General features: G+C 38.6%; 2 protein-coding genes across 5 annotated transcripts in view; one reads left to right on the forward strand and one right to left on the reverse strand.

Annotated features, from left to right (window-relative positions):
- Positions 1–281: 281 nt before the first annotated feature.
- Positions 282–4,186, reverse strand: LOC107665527 (ribonuclease P protein subunit p21-like). 2 transcript variants are annotated; one of them, XM_016456440.1, is made up of 5 exons: positions 4,017–4,186; positions 3,836–3,936; positions 3,701–3,756; positions 3,471–3,605; positions 282–521 (listed from the first exon to the last, which is right to left on the reverse strand). In XM_016456440.1, the coding sequence occupies exons 1-5, from the start codon at positions 4,068–4,070 to the stop codon at positions 406–408; spliced, it is 462 nt and encodes a 153-aa protein (XP_016311926.1). In that variant the 5' UTR covers positions 4,071–4,186; the 3' UTR covers positions 282–405. The 2 variants fall into 2 exon arrangements, with proteins under 2 accessions (XP_016311926.1, XP_016311924.1); XM_016456438.1 differs by having other exon boundaries at positions 292–521; positions 3,674–3,756; positions 4,017–4,182.
- The window catches only part of LOC107665526 (glypican-5-like), a 56,655-nt gene continuing 39,515 nt past the window's right edge, over positions 3,331–20,470 (forward strand). For 2 of the 3 annotated variants that reach the window (XR_001631561.1, XM_016456436.1), the window contains exons 1-6: positions 5,459–5,842; positions 7,752–7,913; positions 10,615–11,324; positions 13,627–13,808; positions 13,980–14,039; positions 14,376–14,498. Coding sequence is in view for 2 of the 3 variants with exons in the window: in XM_016456436.1 (XP_016311922.1) it covers positions 5,674–5,842; positions 7,752–7,913; positions 10,615–11,324; positions 13,627–13,808; positions 13,980–14,039; positions 14,376–14,498 (1,406 nt within the window). In the remaining variant the exon portion in view is untranslated. Of the gene's footprint in view, positions 3,399–5,458; positions 5,843–7,751; positions 7,914–10,614; positions 11,325–13,626; positions 13,809–13,979; positions 14,040–14,375; positions 14,499–20,470 lie in introns of those variants that run through there. The other variant, XM_016456437.1, reaches the window with a different exon arrangement.

Raw genomic sequence — 20,470 nt, forward strand, 5'->3', positions numbered from 1 at the left:
GTGTCTAAGTGAAATATCCACATGATGGGTTGGATAAAGAGGTAATTTAGCAACAGTAGATCAATCCATTTTTATGCAGGCAGCTGAATTCCCACCAGGTTTCCATACGCTCCGGGTGATAAAAGAAAAAGCTTCTGTTGCAGGATGCCATGTGGAGTTCAATGATATTAAAGCATGCATAAAACTACAGAATAAAAGTCATTAGCTATGTAAATCAGCCACTTACAGTAGAATCACTTTATTGCAATTCAAAACATCCATTAAATGCGGAAGAAAAACGATATTGCACGTAATGTCAGAAAAAAAAATGCATTTAAAGGCTGAAAAATGTCAACAAAAAATAAAATTAAAATACCACCCAAAAGTTCACTTTGTTTAACTGGTTATATTAATGCATGTACAGTGTCATGAAGGTTTAGTCACATTTGTTTGAGCTGTAGACGAAGTCTTCGCTGTCATGGATGCTGAGCCAATATCAGATTTCTTCTCTTGGGTTGTGGACTTAGATGAAGGACCAGCATCTGTAGACAGTAGAATCAAATATACTGTATATATATATGTGTATTTTAGTGCCGTCAAAAGATTAATCGCGATTAATCGCATTCAAAATAAAAGTTTTTTGTTTACATAATATATGTGTGTGTACTGTTTATATTTATTATGTATATATAAATACACACACATGCATGTAAGGAAAATATGTTGTGTTTATATATTAAATATAATTATATATAATATAAAATATAAGAATATAAATATACAAATGTAAATACATGTAAATATTTTCAAAATATGTACCGTATGTGTGTATTTATATATACATAATAAATATACACAGTACACACACACACATATATTATGTAAACAAAAACTTTTATTTTGGATGCGATTAATCGTTTGACAGCACTAGTGTATTTACAATATTAGATGTTAGATACAATGTTAAAGGTGAATTGTGTCATTTGTACACAATTGCGTATAATGCATGTTGTCTTAAAGGGGTTATATGATTAAATTTCAAGTTTTCCTTTGTCTTTGGAGTGTTACAAGCTGTTCGTGCATATATAAGATCCGTAAAGTTTCAAACCCAAAGAGATATTCTTATTAAAAGTTAAGACTCGTCCAAGCCCTCCTAAAACACCTAATTCAAACATGCCCCCACAAATCCACGTCACGATGTGGGAAGATTTGCATAACGCCACCCAAATGTTTACGCAAAGAAAGAAGGCATAACTTTTATTCTCACTGTAGTATTGTTGCCGCCACCGTCATTTCATGAAGACGCTGTTTTTCCAAATATGGTATAAGGGGCATAACATTTCCGTCACACACTTGAGGTATTCGGCCAATCACAATGCACTGGATAGCTGACCAATCAGAGCACACCTCGCTTTTCAGACCGATGAGCTTTGTAAAAATCGATGCGTTTTAAAAAGGTGGGGCAGAGAGGAGCAACAATAATGTACGGTATGTGGAAAATAATTTGTTTTGAACCTTAAACTACGTAAACACATACAGATACACAAAATAATGTTCTTTTTAGCAACATCATATGACCCCTTTAACTTTGCTTAGTGCTACGTTTAACCTGCTATTCTAACATACCAGTAACAGATTAGCCTGTGAGATTAGCATATAGCCGACTAACCTGCTAGCTTAGCTTTTACTGACAAACAGGAACAATTGATAGTTTTCAATTCAAGTCACACCCTTATAGGAACGCCCACCTGGAGGGCAAAACAAAGCTTTGCTCCACTGACCGACAGTTATTTTTACGCAAGTAGTAATGTAGTAAAACCAGATATTAAAAGGCGAATTTCAGTAAACACCTTATTGATGATGTATATTTTGTACAAGCAAGCAGATGAACCCAGAATATAAACACAATGTGCAAAGTTTCACAATAAATGGTTTCCCATAGAAGACTATAAGGAAAATACTGAACCATTAAGCGGATAATGTTCATATTCCGGCCTCATCTGCTTGCCTATGTAAACTATGCATCATTAATATGGTGATTACCATAGATCAGGGGTGGGCAAACTTGGCCCTTCCAGGCCACTTTCCATCAGAGGTTAGCTCCAACCCTAATCAAACACACCTGAACCAGCTAATCATTGTTTTCAAGACTACTAGAAGGCTACAGGCAGGTGAGTCATATCAGGGTTGGATCAAATCTCTGCAGGAAAGTGGCCTGGAAGGGCCAAGTTTGCCCATCACTGCCATAGATGGTATAAAAACATGAACGTAGTTTCCGTGACGTCACCCGTAGTTTTCTGAAGAGCGGTTTTGAAGCTCAAAGTGGGCGGAGCGGGCCGTCGCCATCTTGGCAGCACGTCATTCCCAGATAATCGTAAATGGGCAAAAAGGCGGGAGCTGGTTGCTGAAGCCACGCCCACCTAGCTCGATGGCAGTGTCAGCAGCGACAATCCACCTGTCACTCAAGTGGCCACACCCTTAATTATGCAGAAATTTAAGGCTTAATATAATTTAAACGGATGAGTTATAAAAAAATTCACCCCCCTCACAGTTGTCATGAAGGGCAAAATTAGCTATATAGACCAAAATAATTTTTTGAAGCAGGCTGTAAACATTTTTTTCGGCTGTAAAGTTGGGCATTTTAACATGGGGAGTCTATGGGATTGACTCCCTTTTGCAGCCAGCCTCTAGCGGCCAGTTGACGAATTACAGTTTAAGTCACTTCCGTGTTGGCTTCACGAGAGAGAGCGCTTGGTGGTTACTGAATTTGATCTTTTAATATTACCGTTTTAAATATATTAAGGCACTTCAACGTTTTGTCGCACTGATTAATGATTGAAATATTGCCGCGGATGCTTAATATGGATTGCAAATGGCCAAAACTTGCATTTTGTTCACATACCTTTGTTTTATTCTTTTGAGAGGTGATCTAAATATTTGCGGATGGGAAACAGATGGAAAATTGACAGGCTTGTGCTATGAAAGCTATGAATTGTTGTTTTTGTTTTTTTCAGTTAGGTCACAAGATAACTGGTTCGATTAGGCTAGCTTTGCATTCTGTTAACTATTATTCTGTTATTAGATATTAACATATAACTAGCAGATTAGCCTGTTAGCTTAGCTTTCACTGCTAAAAAAAAGAACGTTTGGAAATTGGAAATAAATCTGGGATACACAATGAATAAACTGAGCATATTTGAGGATGTATAAATGCTTAAGACATTGAAATTGATATTTTTCCTATCCGCTGCAAGGACCTCTATTGTAGTGTAGCAGTCACATGTCACAAACAGCTCAGGTGATTGGCTGAAAAAAGTTAGCATCCATGAAGAAAAGATAGCAGCATACAGGGTTCATACTTCCATCAGTTATGACCAAGCAAGCTGAGCATTGAGATGCTAATGTATACCTTTCTCCAGGTATGTTTGACCTTCTTTTAAGTAAAATCAATGAACAAAAACTGTTTAAAGACAGTCAATGATTATCTTTACCTTGTGAGGTCTGGTTTTCTAGTTGAGCCTCAGGTTGATCCACCCACAGTTTATGTTTTGGGTTGTTTGGGAACTGTTTGGTCAGTCCACAACTTAAACATCGCACAATAGTCTTACGTTGTCGCATCGGTCCTCCTTCAATATGAAGATTTAATATACATTGTTTATTTTAGATAGATAGATAGATAGATAGATAGACTTACTTTTTTGTCGTACAGTTGATGTGACACCTGGTATTAGTAAAGTGCAGCATTTTTTGCAAATGGTTCTCTTTACTGATGGATCTCTGCAAGGAAATGAAGCTCCATCATTGAAGTTTGTTTATTTAAAACCCACATTAATAAGGAGACACTAACGTTACTCACTGTCTGAGCACCAGTCGTTTGGAGATGGTCTTCTGAGTGAGGCAGTAAAATCTTGCCAGTTCAGTATTCTCTGGATTTTGAGCCAAAACGCAGTGAGCAGCCTGGGATCCATCATCAGAAAACATCACGAGAAGGTTTGGAGATATTGAAATAAACAGATCTGACACACAAACTCACTAACCTGATAGAGGAAGTTCAGACGTTGATATGCTTCATCTTTTATATTTCCGGCCATGTTTCTCAAGGGATGTTTATCTGTCTTTGAAACTCCAAAGTGTGAACTTCTACTGCGTATTATTGCATGAGAGCATGCTTGTTTTATTCCTTCTGCTTCTGGGTAAAATCACTATATTTGCTATATATCGCCATCGCGTGGAACGGCGATGTAATGTCATCTTCATATAATAATAATAATAATAATAATGTATGCATTTAGCAGACTCTTTTATCCAAAGCGACTTACAGTGCATTCAGGCTATAAATGTTTTACCAGTATGTGTGTTCCCTGGGAATCGAACCCACGACCTTTTGCGCTGCTAACGCAATGCTCTACCACTGAGATTGTGTGAAATAACCATACTGCGCCTCCTAGCGGCATAACGCTTAATTCAGTTGCGTTTGTGGACTTGGAGTTCACATATAGCCGAATTAGTCCTTTATATTAGAAATGACAGCATGACATGTACATATATGAAAAAAAAAACATGAAAAAATGAAGGGAAAAAAACATGAAAAAACACTTTAATTTTCAAAATATAGCCTATAATTATGTAGGCGTACGTGTGTGGAAAATGTACAATATTGATATGCACGTGTTGCTAGGAGACAAAATCGAGTGGTTGCTTAAAACCTAATTTCATCCATTTTCAGACAGCCCTTTTTAATTAGGCTATTTATATAAAGGTTTTCAAACATTTTGTGTGGGGAAAATATTAAGTGGATATTGCTTCTGGAATTAGGTGCTTTTAAAAAGTGTCTAAGAATAAAAACAAAACTCATTATTTAAAAAAAAAAAAGTCTAATATTGTCTTAATATGTGTAATAAAGTTTTTTTTTATTTTTTTCCCAACCACTATGATGTTCGGTAAACTTTAAAACAGATTTATTTTATTTTACTTTTATATCGTCCTAGAAAAACTGTTACTTTAAAAAGAAAAAAAAATTAACTTTGATTAATTATTATTATTATTTATTTATTTCAAGTTTTCAAAACGAATTGAATATTATCTAAAAGTATTAAAACTTTGACTTCAGGGTTTTTTTCTACCCACTATTAATGTTAGATTATTTTGAAATAAAGAAAACAAATATTTTTACTACCCCTTCCTATCAAAAACTGTATGTATATATATATATATATATATATATATATATATATATATAACTTTTACATTGTTACTTTAATGTGTAATAAAACTTACTTGTACACTTAAAATTATTTCTTCCTGTCAAAACCGTCACTGTAAATAAAAAAATAAATAATTTGTTTATCTATTTTAAGATTTTACATTGTTACACTGTCTATCAATCAATCTCTGCCAAAGGGAGGGGGGTCCGGAGTGGGTGTTGGGCGCACAAAACTGGCAGTCAGAAGTATCTTTCTGCACACTGGGCGCACACACACACACACAGGGCCCTTCCTCACAAGTCTCCAGTCCAGTCTGTCAAATCACCCAGCATGTGAAGCCCCTGCGAGCCTGGAAAACTTTCTCTCTGGATACTTCATTAAGCGGCTTTAAATGTGCATCTCTTCCGGATAATACTTTTGACTTGTCTTGGGGGCTTTTCTCTTTCTCATACATTGGCTCAGAGGGCTTTCTGTGGACTGAGATGGTGCAATGCTCCGCAGGACAGCACCGCGTGTATGTTGCTTGTGGATCCTGCTCTCCAGTGTGTTAATATGGAGAGTTCACTGCGCCAGCGCGCAGAGCTGTCATGAGGTTAAAACCGCTTTCCAGCTGCGCCATGTCGGTTCATTAAGATGGGTTCCGGAGACCGCGGCAACAGGTTCGTTTATAAATACTCGAGGGTTACTGTGAGAAGCAGTGTCTAATATAGCTAAACATGCATATTCTCCACACTATTTCAAACGGTCTTCTTATTCAGAGGTTAATTCTTTGTATATTGATTCACTCTGCACAATTATTGCCCAAGAAAAAAGTTACAGCAAACTAAACACACTGACCAATAGCGGGGCATGTTGTCACTTTAAGTTGTTGTAAAGCTTATTGCAGCTAAATTTAAGCTGTAACTATTACGGAAACGCAATTAACAATACCCGAAATGAATATACAAAACCTTACATTGTAATTAAGAATATAATGTCATTAAATGTATATTAAATTTTAATGTCTAACATTTCATGCACGCGTGACAACTTGCCACAAACGGACGTTTATGAAAAATGCATGTGACCTTTTCGTCAAAATGTACCTTCTTTTGTATGTACATTTGTGACTGACATTTTTGACCGTTTTAATCACCTTTTCCATTTAAATAGTCCTGTCATGGGGCAAATTATTTCTTAGGTCATCATAATATTTATACAAGAATTAGAAAGATATTGTTTAAAATAGTTTAGATGATGTGTAGTTAGTTAGACAAAAGAAGTTAGACATGTGAAGTTAGTTAATGATCCAGAAAATATTTACATAGCCTATCAATTCATTAGTATTACTGTAAATGTTTACATATAGGCCTACATTAGGCATATGTTGTATTATGTCAACTGTAATGTAATGTGTGTCCAAAAAAGTCATCTAACAAATAAGTCATTTTGATGACAGAGCATAAATCAGAAATGTCAGTGGTGTTGACAAAATTAACACGACTGTAGGATAGGCTGTCAAATGGTTTTCATGTTCTACATTTCATGTTAAATCAAAAACGCATTCCTGAATAGAAGTCATTTCAAACATTTTTGGGAGTTGCTATGAAATTGTAAACTGGGCATATTCGGTCTGTCTCAAGTTCTTGTTTATGGAAAGGATACATTTGAAAAGTATGACTGTTACAAAACAAACTTTTATTCTTAGTGCGCAAGTTTCAAGGCATTGCTCCATGTGTATTGAAAGGTGAGAGAGGTCAGCAGAATGCCGGTGATCACAGTCAGCTGTTCTAATGCATAGCTTATAGGGTCCCGTCGGTGTAAAATTGGTCACATAGGATATGGCAGGGTGACTGACAGAGCAGATATCGTCTGTCTTTATCACATGTGCTCTCCTCTTTTGCATGCACCTTCTTGCCATACAACCGCACTCTATGTGTGTTATTTTGGACCCATATGAATGTTTTAAAGACAAAATGCTTAGAAATTTTATTGTAGTTTTAAATAACTTAATATAGTAGCTGTAACGTTTTTGTTGAGTCACTTTAATTGTTTTGTAATTAATTTTTAAGTGTTGAAAGGTCGCATTTTCCATAATTTAGGTTCATCTAGATTTTAACTTTTTCTCTGTAGTAAAGTTATAAAAACTGTTAAAATCAGGGAAATTGTAGATTGTGCTTTCTCTTTCTACCTTAAAAAAATAACACTTAAAATATTTTCAAATCATATTTTGGGATTTATGTGTATATGCCACAGATAATATCCAAAATCCATACCAAATCCACTTGATGAATAATTACGACCATGATCACAACAAGTTGTTAAAAATGGTATCTGCCATTAAACAGCTAAATTTCAGCTATATTTGAACAATAACAAAATGCAAAACAATACCTGAAATGCCAAAAATGGAAAAGGTAACATACCAAAAAAAACAAACCAAACAATCGTAACAATGAAAACCATTATCAGAACTTTATTGCAAGACTTGATTAAAGAGAGACAGAGATTTGAATGGATTCATTAAGGTATCAAGTAGTCAAAAATGCCCCTAGAATTGAAACACCTTCTATGATTAATCTTCCATAGATGCAGATCTTCTTATCTGCAAACACCAGGGTCCCACATGCTGCACCCGCAAGATGGAGGAGAGCTACTACGCCGCTGCCAAGAGAGACACACTCCAGAACATTCTCTCCTATAGTTTCGAACTCAAATATCTCATCCTGGGCCATGCCTCTTCCTTCCAGGGTACGTATCGATATCGAGTGGAGCTTATTTGTCGAATAAATACTAGGCCATGTGCTGTTTGCATTTGCAGCAGGAGCAAGCGGTCATGGGATCAAGTCCCTGCCACAGCAGGTGGTTCACACGTTCACTGCATGCTGTGGCTTTGTACGCATGTATGGGAGACACCAGGGTGGTGTTATGAGTCGTATACTGTGACTTTCCAAGGGTTACTTGGAGATTTGCTTTTTGTCCACTGTTTTTCACACTCACAGAATGATCCTTTATCTGCCTGATGTCTCCTGTGAAGCAGTACATGTGCTTCTTAGAGGTTGATTGGCGCTTTAGGATTAGGACAAGGCTTTTCAGAATCAGTGTTTGAATAAAACGTACAAAAAGAAGCAATCAGAAAGATGTTTCTCTCACACACACACACTTAGACTGACTCCATGCATGTCATTATCTACTCCAGGGCATTTTTATGTATAACATGAGACATAAGACGCTTCAAATTTACAAGTCCTCGCCCAACCAAATATTTAAGTTTATCCAATTTGTCCGCCCAAACTTGCACAAAAACCCTTTCAGGTTCACAGGAAAAGGGCACTGTCGCCGTCCTCTCTGTCTTTGCTGCCAGCCGAGTGAATATTTAACGAGTTTAAAGCAAACGAAAAGAAAAATGTTGAAATTCTTGGCGTATCCATGGGGATCCGTCTCAGTGCACTTCAATGTATTGCTCTATAATGAGAGCTTTTGAAAAGATCAGTTGTTTTTTTTTCTGCTACTTTTCGCATGGTTGTAGCTGGTGTCCTGTTTAAAAGAAAGAAGGTCTGTAAAGTGTTTTTCATTCCCACGTGAAAGAGGATTTTTAATGTAGACCGCTTTTTGTCTATATGCCTGTGTGTTTAAGTGTAAAGTAATAATTCAAGTAGGAACCTTGTGGACTCTCTTGGGAATGTATCTGTTTAAGAGTTAGTTCACCCAAAACTTCTGTTCTTACCAGTATGATTTTCTTTCTTCTATGGAAGTCAAAAGTAAATATCTTGCAGAATTTATTTTTCTTAATGGGGACAAGGACTGTCAAGGTCCAAAAACTACGCCAATGATGAGACATGTGAGAACCAAAGATGTTTGATATTGCTGACGTCAATCCTAAAATGCAGGCAGGATGATCTGTTAAAGATTTGAGAGTGAGTACATTTTGGGGTGTTTCTATTTCTTTAAAAAGTCCTCTCTGTTTCTTTAAAAAGTAATTTCACTGTATAGCAAATCACATACCATTTGTCCAACAAAGCCCAACTATCCTCTCTAACCTAAAAGGCACTAAAAATACTGTGTGATGTCTTCTCTTGGTCTAAATTCAGTCCTGGACCATGGAGTGAGTGGAGTTACTCTGACACTGATCTTTTTTTATAGTAGGACCCACATCAAATCCAGTAGGCACTGAGTTAATAGAGTGATCAGGGGTATGGTCATCCAAGTTGACCCTACTGTCCATCTTCTTGGAACATCCTGCTGTCTTAGAGGTGAGAGGTCAGTTGTGGTGGATCCCGGGCACCCTCGGTGACCCCTGCGATCTGCGTGACCTCCCCCCACATGCCTTCATGGCCCAGAACCATATGACCCCATTACATTATCTGGGCATAATCCCCTGCAATGTCAAGTGATACTGAAGTGTTTGGATGTAGTTGCCAAGATACTCCCTAGTCTGAATTTTTAGGCATCTAGTGCTACAAGTGTTTGATTTGAACCATTTTTTAAATATAGATTTACTGCTAAGTGCTTAAACATGTTTCCAGTACCAGCCACCTGAAACTCTTCCTAATCATTCATACAAACCACCCATCCCGACTCTGATGTATGGGGCATGAGTGAAGGGATCAAGATATAGTTCCTGACCTGAAAAGGTTACTCACATATTGTTGGAATTACAGGATGCCTGGAGAGCCACCGAGAGATGTGAATGCCAGTAGCAAGAACACTGACGCAACATTTCAGAATCTCTGCCAGTTTTCTTGCAAAACCTCAAAGGCTTGTTATAGAAAGATTCTTATGGGTGTCTTTTAGTCCTGTGAGCCAAACAGGTGTTCTTTTGTTCCTCCATCAATAAAGAGCAATCATAACTTTCGACTTGCTGTTTGCATGCTAGTCATTCACAGAGAAACAAGACGGAGCTGGAATGCTTTGGTCATTATGAATGAGATGACATTAAAGCAAACTACACTTTGAAGGGTTCTACCAGCTGTCAACTTAAGTACCCGTCTGTCACATGTCACACAAAAGTTAATATGCCATTGTAAATAATGCATATGGTACAATTGACTATGATCCTCAACTTCCATTTGCAACCCAGAGGCATAGTGAAGTATAAGATGTCACCCTGACTGCTAAAATTGGTAATAAGCTAGTCACATGTCACATATCTCCAAACTAACCTTCAGCCCAATAGCGCCAGCCCAAAAGATCCATGGATTAAGTGTTGTCAGCTCCCATTAGTCCAATGGAAAGAGAGATTAGATGCATAAGAAAGAGTTGTAAGCAATGCTAGACAAGGCAGAGGTGTACCGTGACGGACTAGTATGTTTGACCCTCTCATAAATGTCAAACAAAATGAGTCCTCTCATGTTACGAATGTTTATGCATGAAGGTTGGCTATGCTGTTTAGGGACGTCAATTTAAGTGCTTGTTCAGTCCAGAATTTCTCTTTTACTTCCTCTTCCTGCAGATACCTTCCATTCCCTGCTCTCCTTCACTCTAAATCATACCTACTCGCTTTTCGACAGCACCTACGGGGCGATCTCTCAAGACGCTAAACCCTTGGTGTCTACCCTCTTCTCTGACCTTGACCTCTACCTCCGTGGTGATGCCAACATCTCTGTAGAACACTCAGTCCACAGTTTCTACGACAAACTTTTCCCATTGGTATACCAACACTTGGTCAATCCGGGCTTGGGTTCAAATGTTTCTACCTGGTCCTCCGAAGGAAGCGAATGCCTACGTGCCACTCGGCATGACATCAACCCCTTTGGCCCTCACCCGCAAGAACTTGCTCAGGGACTGTCTAGGGCACTAGTGGCCGGTCGTGCCCTCAGTCGGGCACTGGCGGTGGGTTCCGAGGTTCTGAATGCCCCCGAATCGGTGGGAATGGCGCGCCAATGTGGACGTGCACTGGTGCGGATGCTGTTCTGTCCGCACTGCCGTGGATTGACCCTGATCCGGCCTTGCGGAGGCCTGTGTCTCAATGTGATGCGGGGTTGCCTGGCAGGTCTAGCTGAGCTGGATGGGCCCTGGAGATGCTATGTAGCATTGCTGGAGGGGCTGAGCGGGGCACTGTCAGGGGGATACGAAGTGGAACTGGCACTTCTACGCATCCGGGAAAGAATTAATGATGCCATCCTCACTGCGCAACTCCATGGACCACATCTCAGCGCCATGGTGAGTCATGCTTCTCTGATTCATAGAACACGTTTATTTTTATTCCACAAATGAGCTGCACCATATGCTGGACTAATCAGGTCTAGCTTGCATGCACTTGCAGCAGCATGTTCAGTGATTGGTGCATATCAAATGTCTCACCCAATCAGGCTATGCAGTTGCAAGGCTGCAGTTTTACTCAACTGCTATTCTTGCATGTACTTAAATCTTAAATTGATAATTCTTATAAATGAGCTTTTAGCGTAAAAATACTTGGTCTTATTCTCAATTGTGTTATGAAGTCTTGCAATTATTATATCTGTAAGGGATTTATTATTAGCTCAATGATTAGGAGCGTGATTATGTGGTAATATGAAACGTACTGTAAAAAAAATGTGTTGGTCATGACAGTGTGACTATGACTGTCTGTAAGTGAATACCCAGCCGCCCACCCTGAGGCTATTCATACCATCAACGCCAGAGTCTGTGTGCACGACATAGGACGACCGTCTGTCGGTCTCTCTCACTCGATTCTTTCACTGGAATCATGGCTAAAGGGGCCACAGGGGTTAAGGGTTTTGTGACAGCTCAGCTTTGCACCCATCATGTCCTGGTGATGACAGCTCTGTATGGGTAGGTCAAGTTTGAGACCGCATTCCCACAAATCTCTCTCAAAGAGCATAGACTTGCCAGTCAGAATGGGAGATATTATTACTTAAGCCCCCAACCGCAGCCCCCATAAACTCCAACCCCAAACTTACTGCTCTACAATGGAGGCTGCTTGTGGGAGTTTGACCCCCCTTAAACACTCCATCACTGGATCAAATGTTGCTCACTCACTGATGCCAGGCTGAAATGACTTCGGGCTCGCGTTACCTGGTCTGGACCCAGGCTTAAGAGACAGAGCGCTAACAAAGTTGTTAGATACAACCCTAATGGAATTGACCTGTAGACTGATCAATGAAGTTATGATTTGGCCAAAACAAAAACTACACCAGTGGTTCCGCTTTGGGACACAGAACTTACATTGGACATCAAGTGGCAGCCCAACATAGAAGCAAAGTTACAAAAATTACATTTTGATTTGTTTTATGCTGTTAGAAGCTGCACAACCCATGTGTATCATCACCTATTTGATGTGTTTTTTATTTACCTGCCTTTCATAGATTTGTTCATGGTTTTAGAGGATAAGAACCCAAAATAAGTCATGATACTTGTCCATGTTGGCATTTAGCTCATTTGGTTAGCTTCTGCCAAGTTATGGATGAATTACCAAAAATACTGCTTTTTTTATGAGTTTTTTACATTTATTTTATTTTTATTTTGCATATAGCTTTATTTACTGTAACCACAGAAATTATTGTTTATGCTAATGTCACAATAAGGCTCCTTATGCAGTGGTCAGGATATAATTCATACCTGTGTTGTGTTACAAATTGCATTCAGTCACATTTCAGAACACAAGCTTGCATAGCGAGAAGCATTTGCGCTAACATATTAGCATTTGGGGACTTAGATGTACACTACAAATGAAATCAGGTTCGTTATAATGCTGTTGCTAATTGTAAAAACAATGAGATTCTGAAGAATAACTTGTGATATCTTCATTGTTTATAAGATGTCTATATGTGCCGCCCAGCACTGGCATTGACATGGAGGACTATGTGGCCTCTCCAGTCCCTCACGCTGCATGTGGTCTGGCGCTATCTTGGTGCTGCTTGAGTTGTTTGGGTGTTGTCTGGTCACAATCAGCCTGATGTCCTGCATGCAAATTCACCTCTGGACAAAGACGGCTCCCGTGAACCAGCCGGCCCCTTCCCAAAATGCAATGCAGCTAGCGAGGGGCCAGAGCAGGGGAATAAGAGAGCTCGGCTAATCCTTAGATAAATAAAGCTTTGTAGACAATATACAAATACAAACACGTTTACAGGTGCTCAGAACATTTATAACTTTTTAAGTCCTCATTCCGTTTTCTAATTTCTAGGATATAGCTAATATATGTAAACTATTAAATTTAGCAATGATGAGAGGCTGAATAAAAAGAAATATTATATTATGTATACAAAAATGTTCACGTATAATAATTCAGTATCCAATACAGTGAAAGTTTGAACTTATTGTGCAAGTTTGTTCCAATTAGAAATCAGTAATATTGTAAATATTAATCGAGTGATATTGTGCCATTTATTAGTGGCCACTAGATGGAGTAATCTCTTTGAATTGGTGTGAGTCAGTTCACAGAGGCCTAAATTGTGCCATTCGCCGTTTTTTTTTCTCTTACATACTTTTTCAAACACATAATAATTCTTCATATCTCTTTCAGGTGGGTAAAGTTTGTGGTTCCTTGACCGAACCGGTTTCCTCCACTCCAGTCAGTCCCACCTCAAGAAGTTTGACTCCTTCAGTAAACCCAACCATTGAACTCCAAACCTCAGTCACATCCTCCAGTCCTACAACACTACCTAATACAGGCAACCAACATGAGCACATAACACTAAACAGAAGGTGAGAAAATGACATCCACTGCATATAATTGTTGAACATATTTTGACCCTTTAAGAAATTAAAATCCTTACCAATCAGATGTTTCAGATTGTAAATAGTAACTTCCCTGCTGTTTGTCTTTCTTTCTTCCATTTTCTTTTCTCTCAAATCTGCACTTGTCGATGACCCCAGGTCTCTGCCTCTGAAACCGTCCAAAAACAACAAACCCAGAAGCCTGAAAAAGATTTCAAAGTAAGCAGTAGCAATTCAGCTTCCAGGTTTCCAAGTTTTTTAAAAGAAAAATTATCTCTAATTATTTTGTCATAAAATGATTTTGGCTGTCAGCCTAAGAATGTTCTAATGATTTAATCCCACATCAAATAAACGTGTGCGAGCAAGGAAGAACACTGTCAGCATTAATAACAGTCACAAACAAGTACGGGAGGCCAATCTGCCGCTTGTGTCTATCAGTGTTTGGGCATGTTTGATTAGCGTGATGAATGGGGCAAAACTGGTTGTAGGCTACTGTATAATTATGCCTGATTTGATGGTTTTTGATAACTTCCTGAAAGCCTGAACTTCCTGCAGGGAGTTTATGGGCTACATCCAGCGGTACAAATCATTCTTCTCCACCCTGCCGGAGATGCTGTGCGAGGGGGAGGTGGTGATGGATGAAAACACCTGCTGGAGTGGAGAAGATGTGGTAGAGAGGTAAGCTTGGCTTGTCAGAAGAAGGCATGAACTGAAATTTGCATGTTAATGCGAGGATTAATATGGGTCAATGACATGGCACTCATTTTATTTTAATACATTAAAAATGCACATAATATTAAATGATTTGACAGAGCAGTCTTAGGTTGTAAATCAGCAATTCATTATATGCTTTTTTTACAACAGTATTCATTTTACATAGTAGCAGTTAAAATATGTCTTGTAAATCTCAACTTAAACATTAATGTAATCAAATTAAATATAAAACCAAAGCTATTTGCCACTGCAGGGCATTAACGTTTTTATAGAAAATATTTTATAGTTTTTTATAGAAAAATAACAAGAGTCAGAGTCCAGAGCCTCGATCATAACATTATAACAGGCACCTTCCGACCAGCACTATCGCAGGACCCGTGGGACAACACTTGATGGGCGAGTGCGGGCGGGTAGAGACTCGTGTGTGCGGGATGCGGAAGAATAAGGGTGTACTCACACTAGGTAATCTTAACCGTGCCCGAGCGCGTTTGACTAGTGTGATCGCTCCGTGCCGCACTCGGGCGCGGTTCGTTTAGCTGTCCCTGGCTCGGTTGGAGGAGGTGGGCCAGGACGCGGTTCAGTTGGGCTCGGGTGCGGTATGCATGTAGTGTGAGCGCTAACCGTGCCGGAGCGTGGAACTTCTGATACGTGCAGCATGATTCCGTGAACAATTCTGAGCGGCAAAAGTGATAGATCTGTAAAGCAATATATTGTGAGAGGGCCGTGTGTTACCGCGTCCCAAACGACTCAAAATAATAAACCACAAAACGATGCACTCCACTGTGCTGAGTGAGAGCGCTTCTCTGCTGCTTTCACTTGCTATCGGAAACTTCTTATTTCCCACTTATCAAGTCGTGATTATGAGCACGTTGCATTCTTTTCTGTTAAAAATAACAGTGAACAGTGGTTAGTTTGTGACTGTTGATGCTTATCCTAAATAATTTTATCGGGAGCGCCGTTCATGTGAGCGCTGCTGCAATCTTAGGCCCACTCCAAATGCTCTCATTGGTTGAGACACGTGATGACACCCATCCCAAGCCAGTACTGATCAACATCCCACCCCTCCTGTGACCCATGGTTTGTCTGTATGTGTATTCAGAGGCAGTGAGCAACGGACTTTAATAATATATAAAAAAAATAAAATAATATAATTTAAAAACTGTGTTGATGCGCGATAAAATAATTGTCGGCGTTAATTAGCCTAATTAATGCATTAGCGCGATAACCGCACTTACATATCCAAAGTGCATTTATGTGTAAATGGCTAAACCATTAAATTGATAAAATATATATTATTTATTATTTAATTGGTATTTATTATATCTTTGGTTACAGTACATGAAAATATTACAGTTAATACATTTAAGTTAAGTTTAAGTTATTTATAACAAATGATTGAAAATATTTTTTAAACTGGATACAAGATTTCTCAATTTCTTTAATTTGGACATTCTGGTTTGTCAATGATCCATATTCCTGTTATGCTGACCAGAATATTAAAGATATTTGGGTCATGGTATTGGCAAGTTTTGTACATTTAGTTGATATAACATCAACATCATCATATCAGTTGCTTTGAGTGACTCTATACTGACAGAAAATGCATATTGAACAAGATTTTCAGGCTGGCTGAAGACTTATTCTTCACAAACATGAGAATGTTTCTGTTTTCCCACCCAAAATGATTGTAATTGAAGGCAGTCAAATCAGATATCGCTCCTGAAAGGTCTCTATTTACTCTGTGAGGTCATGAAGTTCATAAGATGGCCAAGAGGAGTGTTGGTTGCCATGGATTATCGTGGCTTTTCTCCAGTCCTCATCCGGACGGAAGCTTCATTCAGAAAGTTCTGGAGTGCTAATGTGACACAAATGAGATTCCCTGAAAAACACACACTCAAAATAAACATTTCAGTTTTGCTATCAGCATATGTTCATTTAGGCTTATTCTCTTTTGACTTCTGCAACACAAAATAACCACAATTGCTTTGCTTGAATGAACAAAGTTTTGTGATTCCAGATATATCCCTCTTCTGGCCTCATTTGCTCCTCAGCTTTGGCTCAGAGGTTAGAGATCCCACTCCCCATTCACCCCCTGGACAAATTGCTCCATCGCCGTCCACGCTACGGCAACAACGCAATGCTGGCACCGTCCATACTGGAGGCCCAAACACTGGGTAGTCCTGGAGACAGGCCACTGTCACCATGGAGCAAACCGACTAGCTTGCTAATCTTTTTTTTTTTGTTGGTTTGGTTTGTCAAATCTCTGTATTAAGATGAGACAAGTTTTTATTGTGTCAAACTGAATTGATTTGTCTGAAAGATAAAGATTTAGTAGTTCCCTAAATGTCAACGATTGGTTGCAAATAGGTCCAATACAAAACGTAAACATTAAATTTAGATAATGCTACATTTTTGCCACATGGCATTTAGGTGACCACTAATTTCAAACAAAGTAACTCAGTTCGACATTATAAAAACTTGCTATGTATTTTCTAATACAGAAATTCCACAAACTACAAAAACAGATTAGCAAGCAGATTAGTCCATTTTCTCTGTGCTAATGGTAACACTCTCCGTTTGTTGGTACAAAGACTATTGAAACAAAATACTAGCATACTGCTCAGTATACACTAAATACTGCCTTCTGTTTTACAAATATGAGACAGAACATGCAAATAGCATGACAGTGCCAACATTCAAAACAGTAGTAGTATTAGCTTTCTATGTACTGAATAATACTAGCACATGCTGAACACATTAATCAACACTAAATGTTTCAAACAGTAGTACACTGTTACTTGTAGTGAGTTGCAAACAGTTTTTTTTTATCCATTTTGTATAAAATGTCTTAACATTTAACAGTCTGATAAAATCATGAGTGCAGCAAGCAAGAGACATCACAGCTGATAATACAGCCCTGTTGAAAAAAACAGCATATGCTGGTTAGGTATGTTTTGACGCTGGGATGCTGGTTTAAGATGGTCCTTTGCTGGTTTATGCTGGTCCTTTTGCTGGTTTATGCTGGTCCTTTGCCAGCACATGACCAGCATAAACCAGCAAAGGACCAGCAGAAATAGTGAAATTAGCATATTAGCATGCTATTCTGGGCATAGCATATTTTCCTGTGAGCACAACCTCTTTAAATAAGTCAACACTGCCCCCTTTTGGACAAAATAAATTCTTAGTTAATTGTTTGAACATTACATTCAACCATGTTTCAACCATGAGGCAAAAATCCCCACAAATGATTGCATAAAACTAATATATTAGCCGTCCAAAAATATTCTGCCACTTGGCCATAATAAACAGTGGGGTCAAAGAAATACATTGAGGAAAATGTGTTCACAAGTTGGCTGAGCTTTCACACTGAGTTCAGTCCAAAACATGCATTTTTGGCTTGGAATTTTCAGGTCCATTTGGACGGCTATGTAACATTTCAAATTGAGCGAACAAGATGGCTTTAAGAAAATGCTTAGCTGGAGTTGTGGTTCACCTCCCACTGCACAGTGCAGTGTATGAATGGATGAATGTTTCGTAGGATGGTGGAGTTAACCAAGGAAATGTTAGCATGGCTTATAACTTGGTGTCAGCCAGACTCCAAGCAAATGGATGTGTGAGGTTACTGTGGAAACAGTTTGTTTTTGTTTTCATTTTAGGCGACTGCCGTCCGTGGTCAAAGAACGTTGGTATTTTGGGTTGTTCTTAGTTTCTCTCTTTTTCTCTCTCACATTTGATCCATTACTGACGCCACCGTTGAACTTTAACTCACATAAAATGGTGAACAGATTGGAAAAGTGAGGCCACTGCTGACTCTCTCACTCACTCAATCGTCATGAAATGCTCCAGCCTCGATCTCAATGTTGTGAACTGCTTAGTTTTCCTTTCCTCTGTGGTCTTAGACTGGCCGTGTCCTCAATTTCAGCTCTATTAGATTATGTGTTTTCATTGAGGACCCGCCCTTATGCTCACCATAACACTTATTTTGGTTTTTAAGAGCTTACGACTGAATATGGTACAACCAATCGTGGTTTTAGGTGGTTTAGCCTGGTTAAGCTAGTGTTTAGCTGTACGATTGGCCTTAAGCTTGTAGTTGTGTTTTGTAACATGATAACTTGCTTATATCCAGTCTAAGCAGGTTATTAGTTAGTCCAATGTCATTAACTGGTTCAAGATTCTCATTAGCTAATTCAAGATAGTCAACAAACCAATGTTTCAAAAACTACCCTGACCACCATAAGCTGTTATGAACAGCTGTTAGCTGGTTTCTTGCTAATCTAAAGGCCCGTTCACACCAAGGACGATAACTATAAGGATAACGATAAAGATATAGATCTAAAAATCGTTCTCAATATTAAAGAATAGCAGAGTCCACACCACAACTATAACAATAAAGACAAAGAGAAACGATATCGTTGGAATCACTTTCAAAACAATTTTTTTCCCAGCTGATGAACGATAAAAAAATTGACAGCCAATCAGAATCCATCCTGCTGTAACGAGCTCGAGAATTTAAAGTGGCAGACGAGCGTGCGCTTAGAATAAACAGACGATATCGTTCTTGGTGTGAACGAGGTTTAAGATAGTTTACCATGTTCAAAACACAGCTACTATCATAAAATGGGTTTTCCAGCAGAGAAGTGACTGAAAATAGTCGAAAAACATTAAACTAGATCATTAAAAACCAGGTAATTCTGGCTATTGCTGCTTTTCCAAAAGGATTTGTTTCAAAACATTGGTTTGAGCCACAAAACTTAGCTAAAGGCTACATTTGACAAATTATGAATTGAATTTCATAGTACTTTGTCTAATTTTCACTTTCTTTTGTACTTTTCCATATAAAATGACCAATCCGTGTAGCATGTTAAGTTTAGCTTCACTGTAGGTCTACTTACACCTCTGCTTGATAGTAATGTAAATGCTTATACACACAGTGTTTGGTATAATAAGCCTAAAGTAGGTGTTTTGGTATATCATAATGATAATGACTTCAAAACACCACAGTGCAGTTTTAGCATATTTAGCACCTGCTTAAACAGGACTGCGGTTGGTTAGCGGAATGTTTTTTTTTTTTTTGCACTGAGATACTATTGCTAAACTATTTAGTAAATTCTCCACTGAGGCCATATGTAAACTTAGTGAACTATCTACCTAGACAGTATTTCATAGATGGGCCTTAGTGCTGTCTAAATGGGTTTCGATATAGCCTATAGCATGCAAATGCCACATGATACGCTAATATTTGCAGTATTAATAGTGGCTGATTGACCTGAAAACCTGTAACGGATACTGTAACTGCATATAGGATATCCAGTGCTTGTATTACAACTTATTATTGAACTACTCAATTCCAAACAGCTGCTTTAATACAGAACAGCGCTGTTAGCTCTGTGCAGTTCAAAGCTGACTAGATATATTACAGCTGACCTACATTAGCATGGGCCCTTCCCAACTTCATAGACCACAGACAATAAATAGGATGGAAAACTAGCAACCAGAAGGTCTTACACCCGGTTATTACACACACGAGAAGGCACACAGCTGAATTCATGCTGAAGTAAGACAGGATAGCATAGCTTACTCAGATGCTATACACCAAAGTTGTGTATTCTATAGAAAAGGACTTGTTGAAATATTAGCGTATGGCATCCGTTTGGGCTGTGTGTCATTGCCAAAGGCAATAACTTGTGGAAAAGCTGTTCTAAAGAATGAAGAAACCTCTAATGCACAGCTCGTGAAGAACGGATATTGCTAGCTCATTAGGTGCTGAGTTTCATAACCTTCTGAGCAAACAAATGGGCTAATCCAATATAGCAGATGAATTTAATTGAAGCTTTGCTCCTCACAGGGGTATGTGTGTATGGTTTCTATGGGAAAATAAGCAGTGTTTAGTCGAAGGGGAACTGCAAACTCTTTGGTCTTGAGCTGGGTAAATATTT

This window comes from Sinocyclocheilus anshuiensis, unplaced genomic scaffold (assembly GCF_001515605.1).
Source record: "Sinocyclocheilus anshuiensis isolate Anshui unplaced genomic scaffold, SAMN03320099.WGS_v1.1 scaffold543, whole genome shotgun sequence".
NCBI lineage: Eukaryota > Metazoa > Chordata > Actinopteri > Cypriniformes > Cyprinidae > Sinocyclocheilus > Sinocyclocheilus anshuiensis.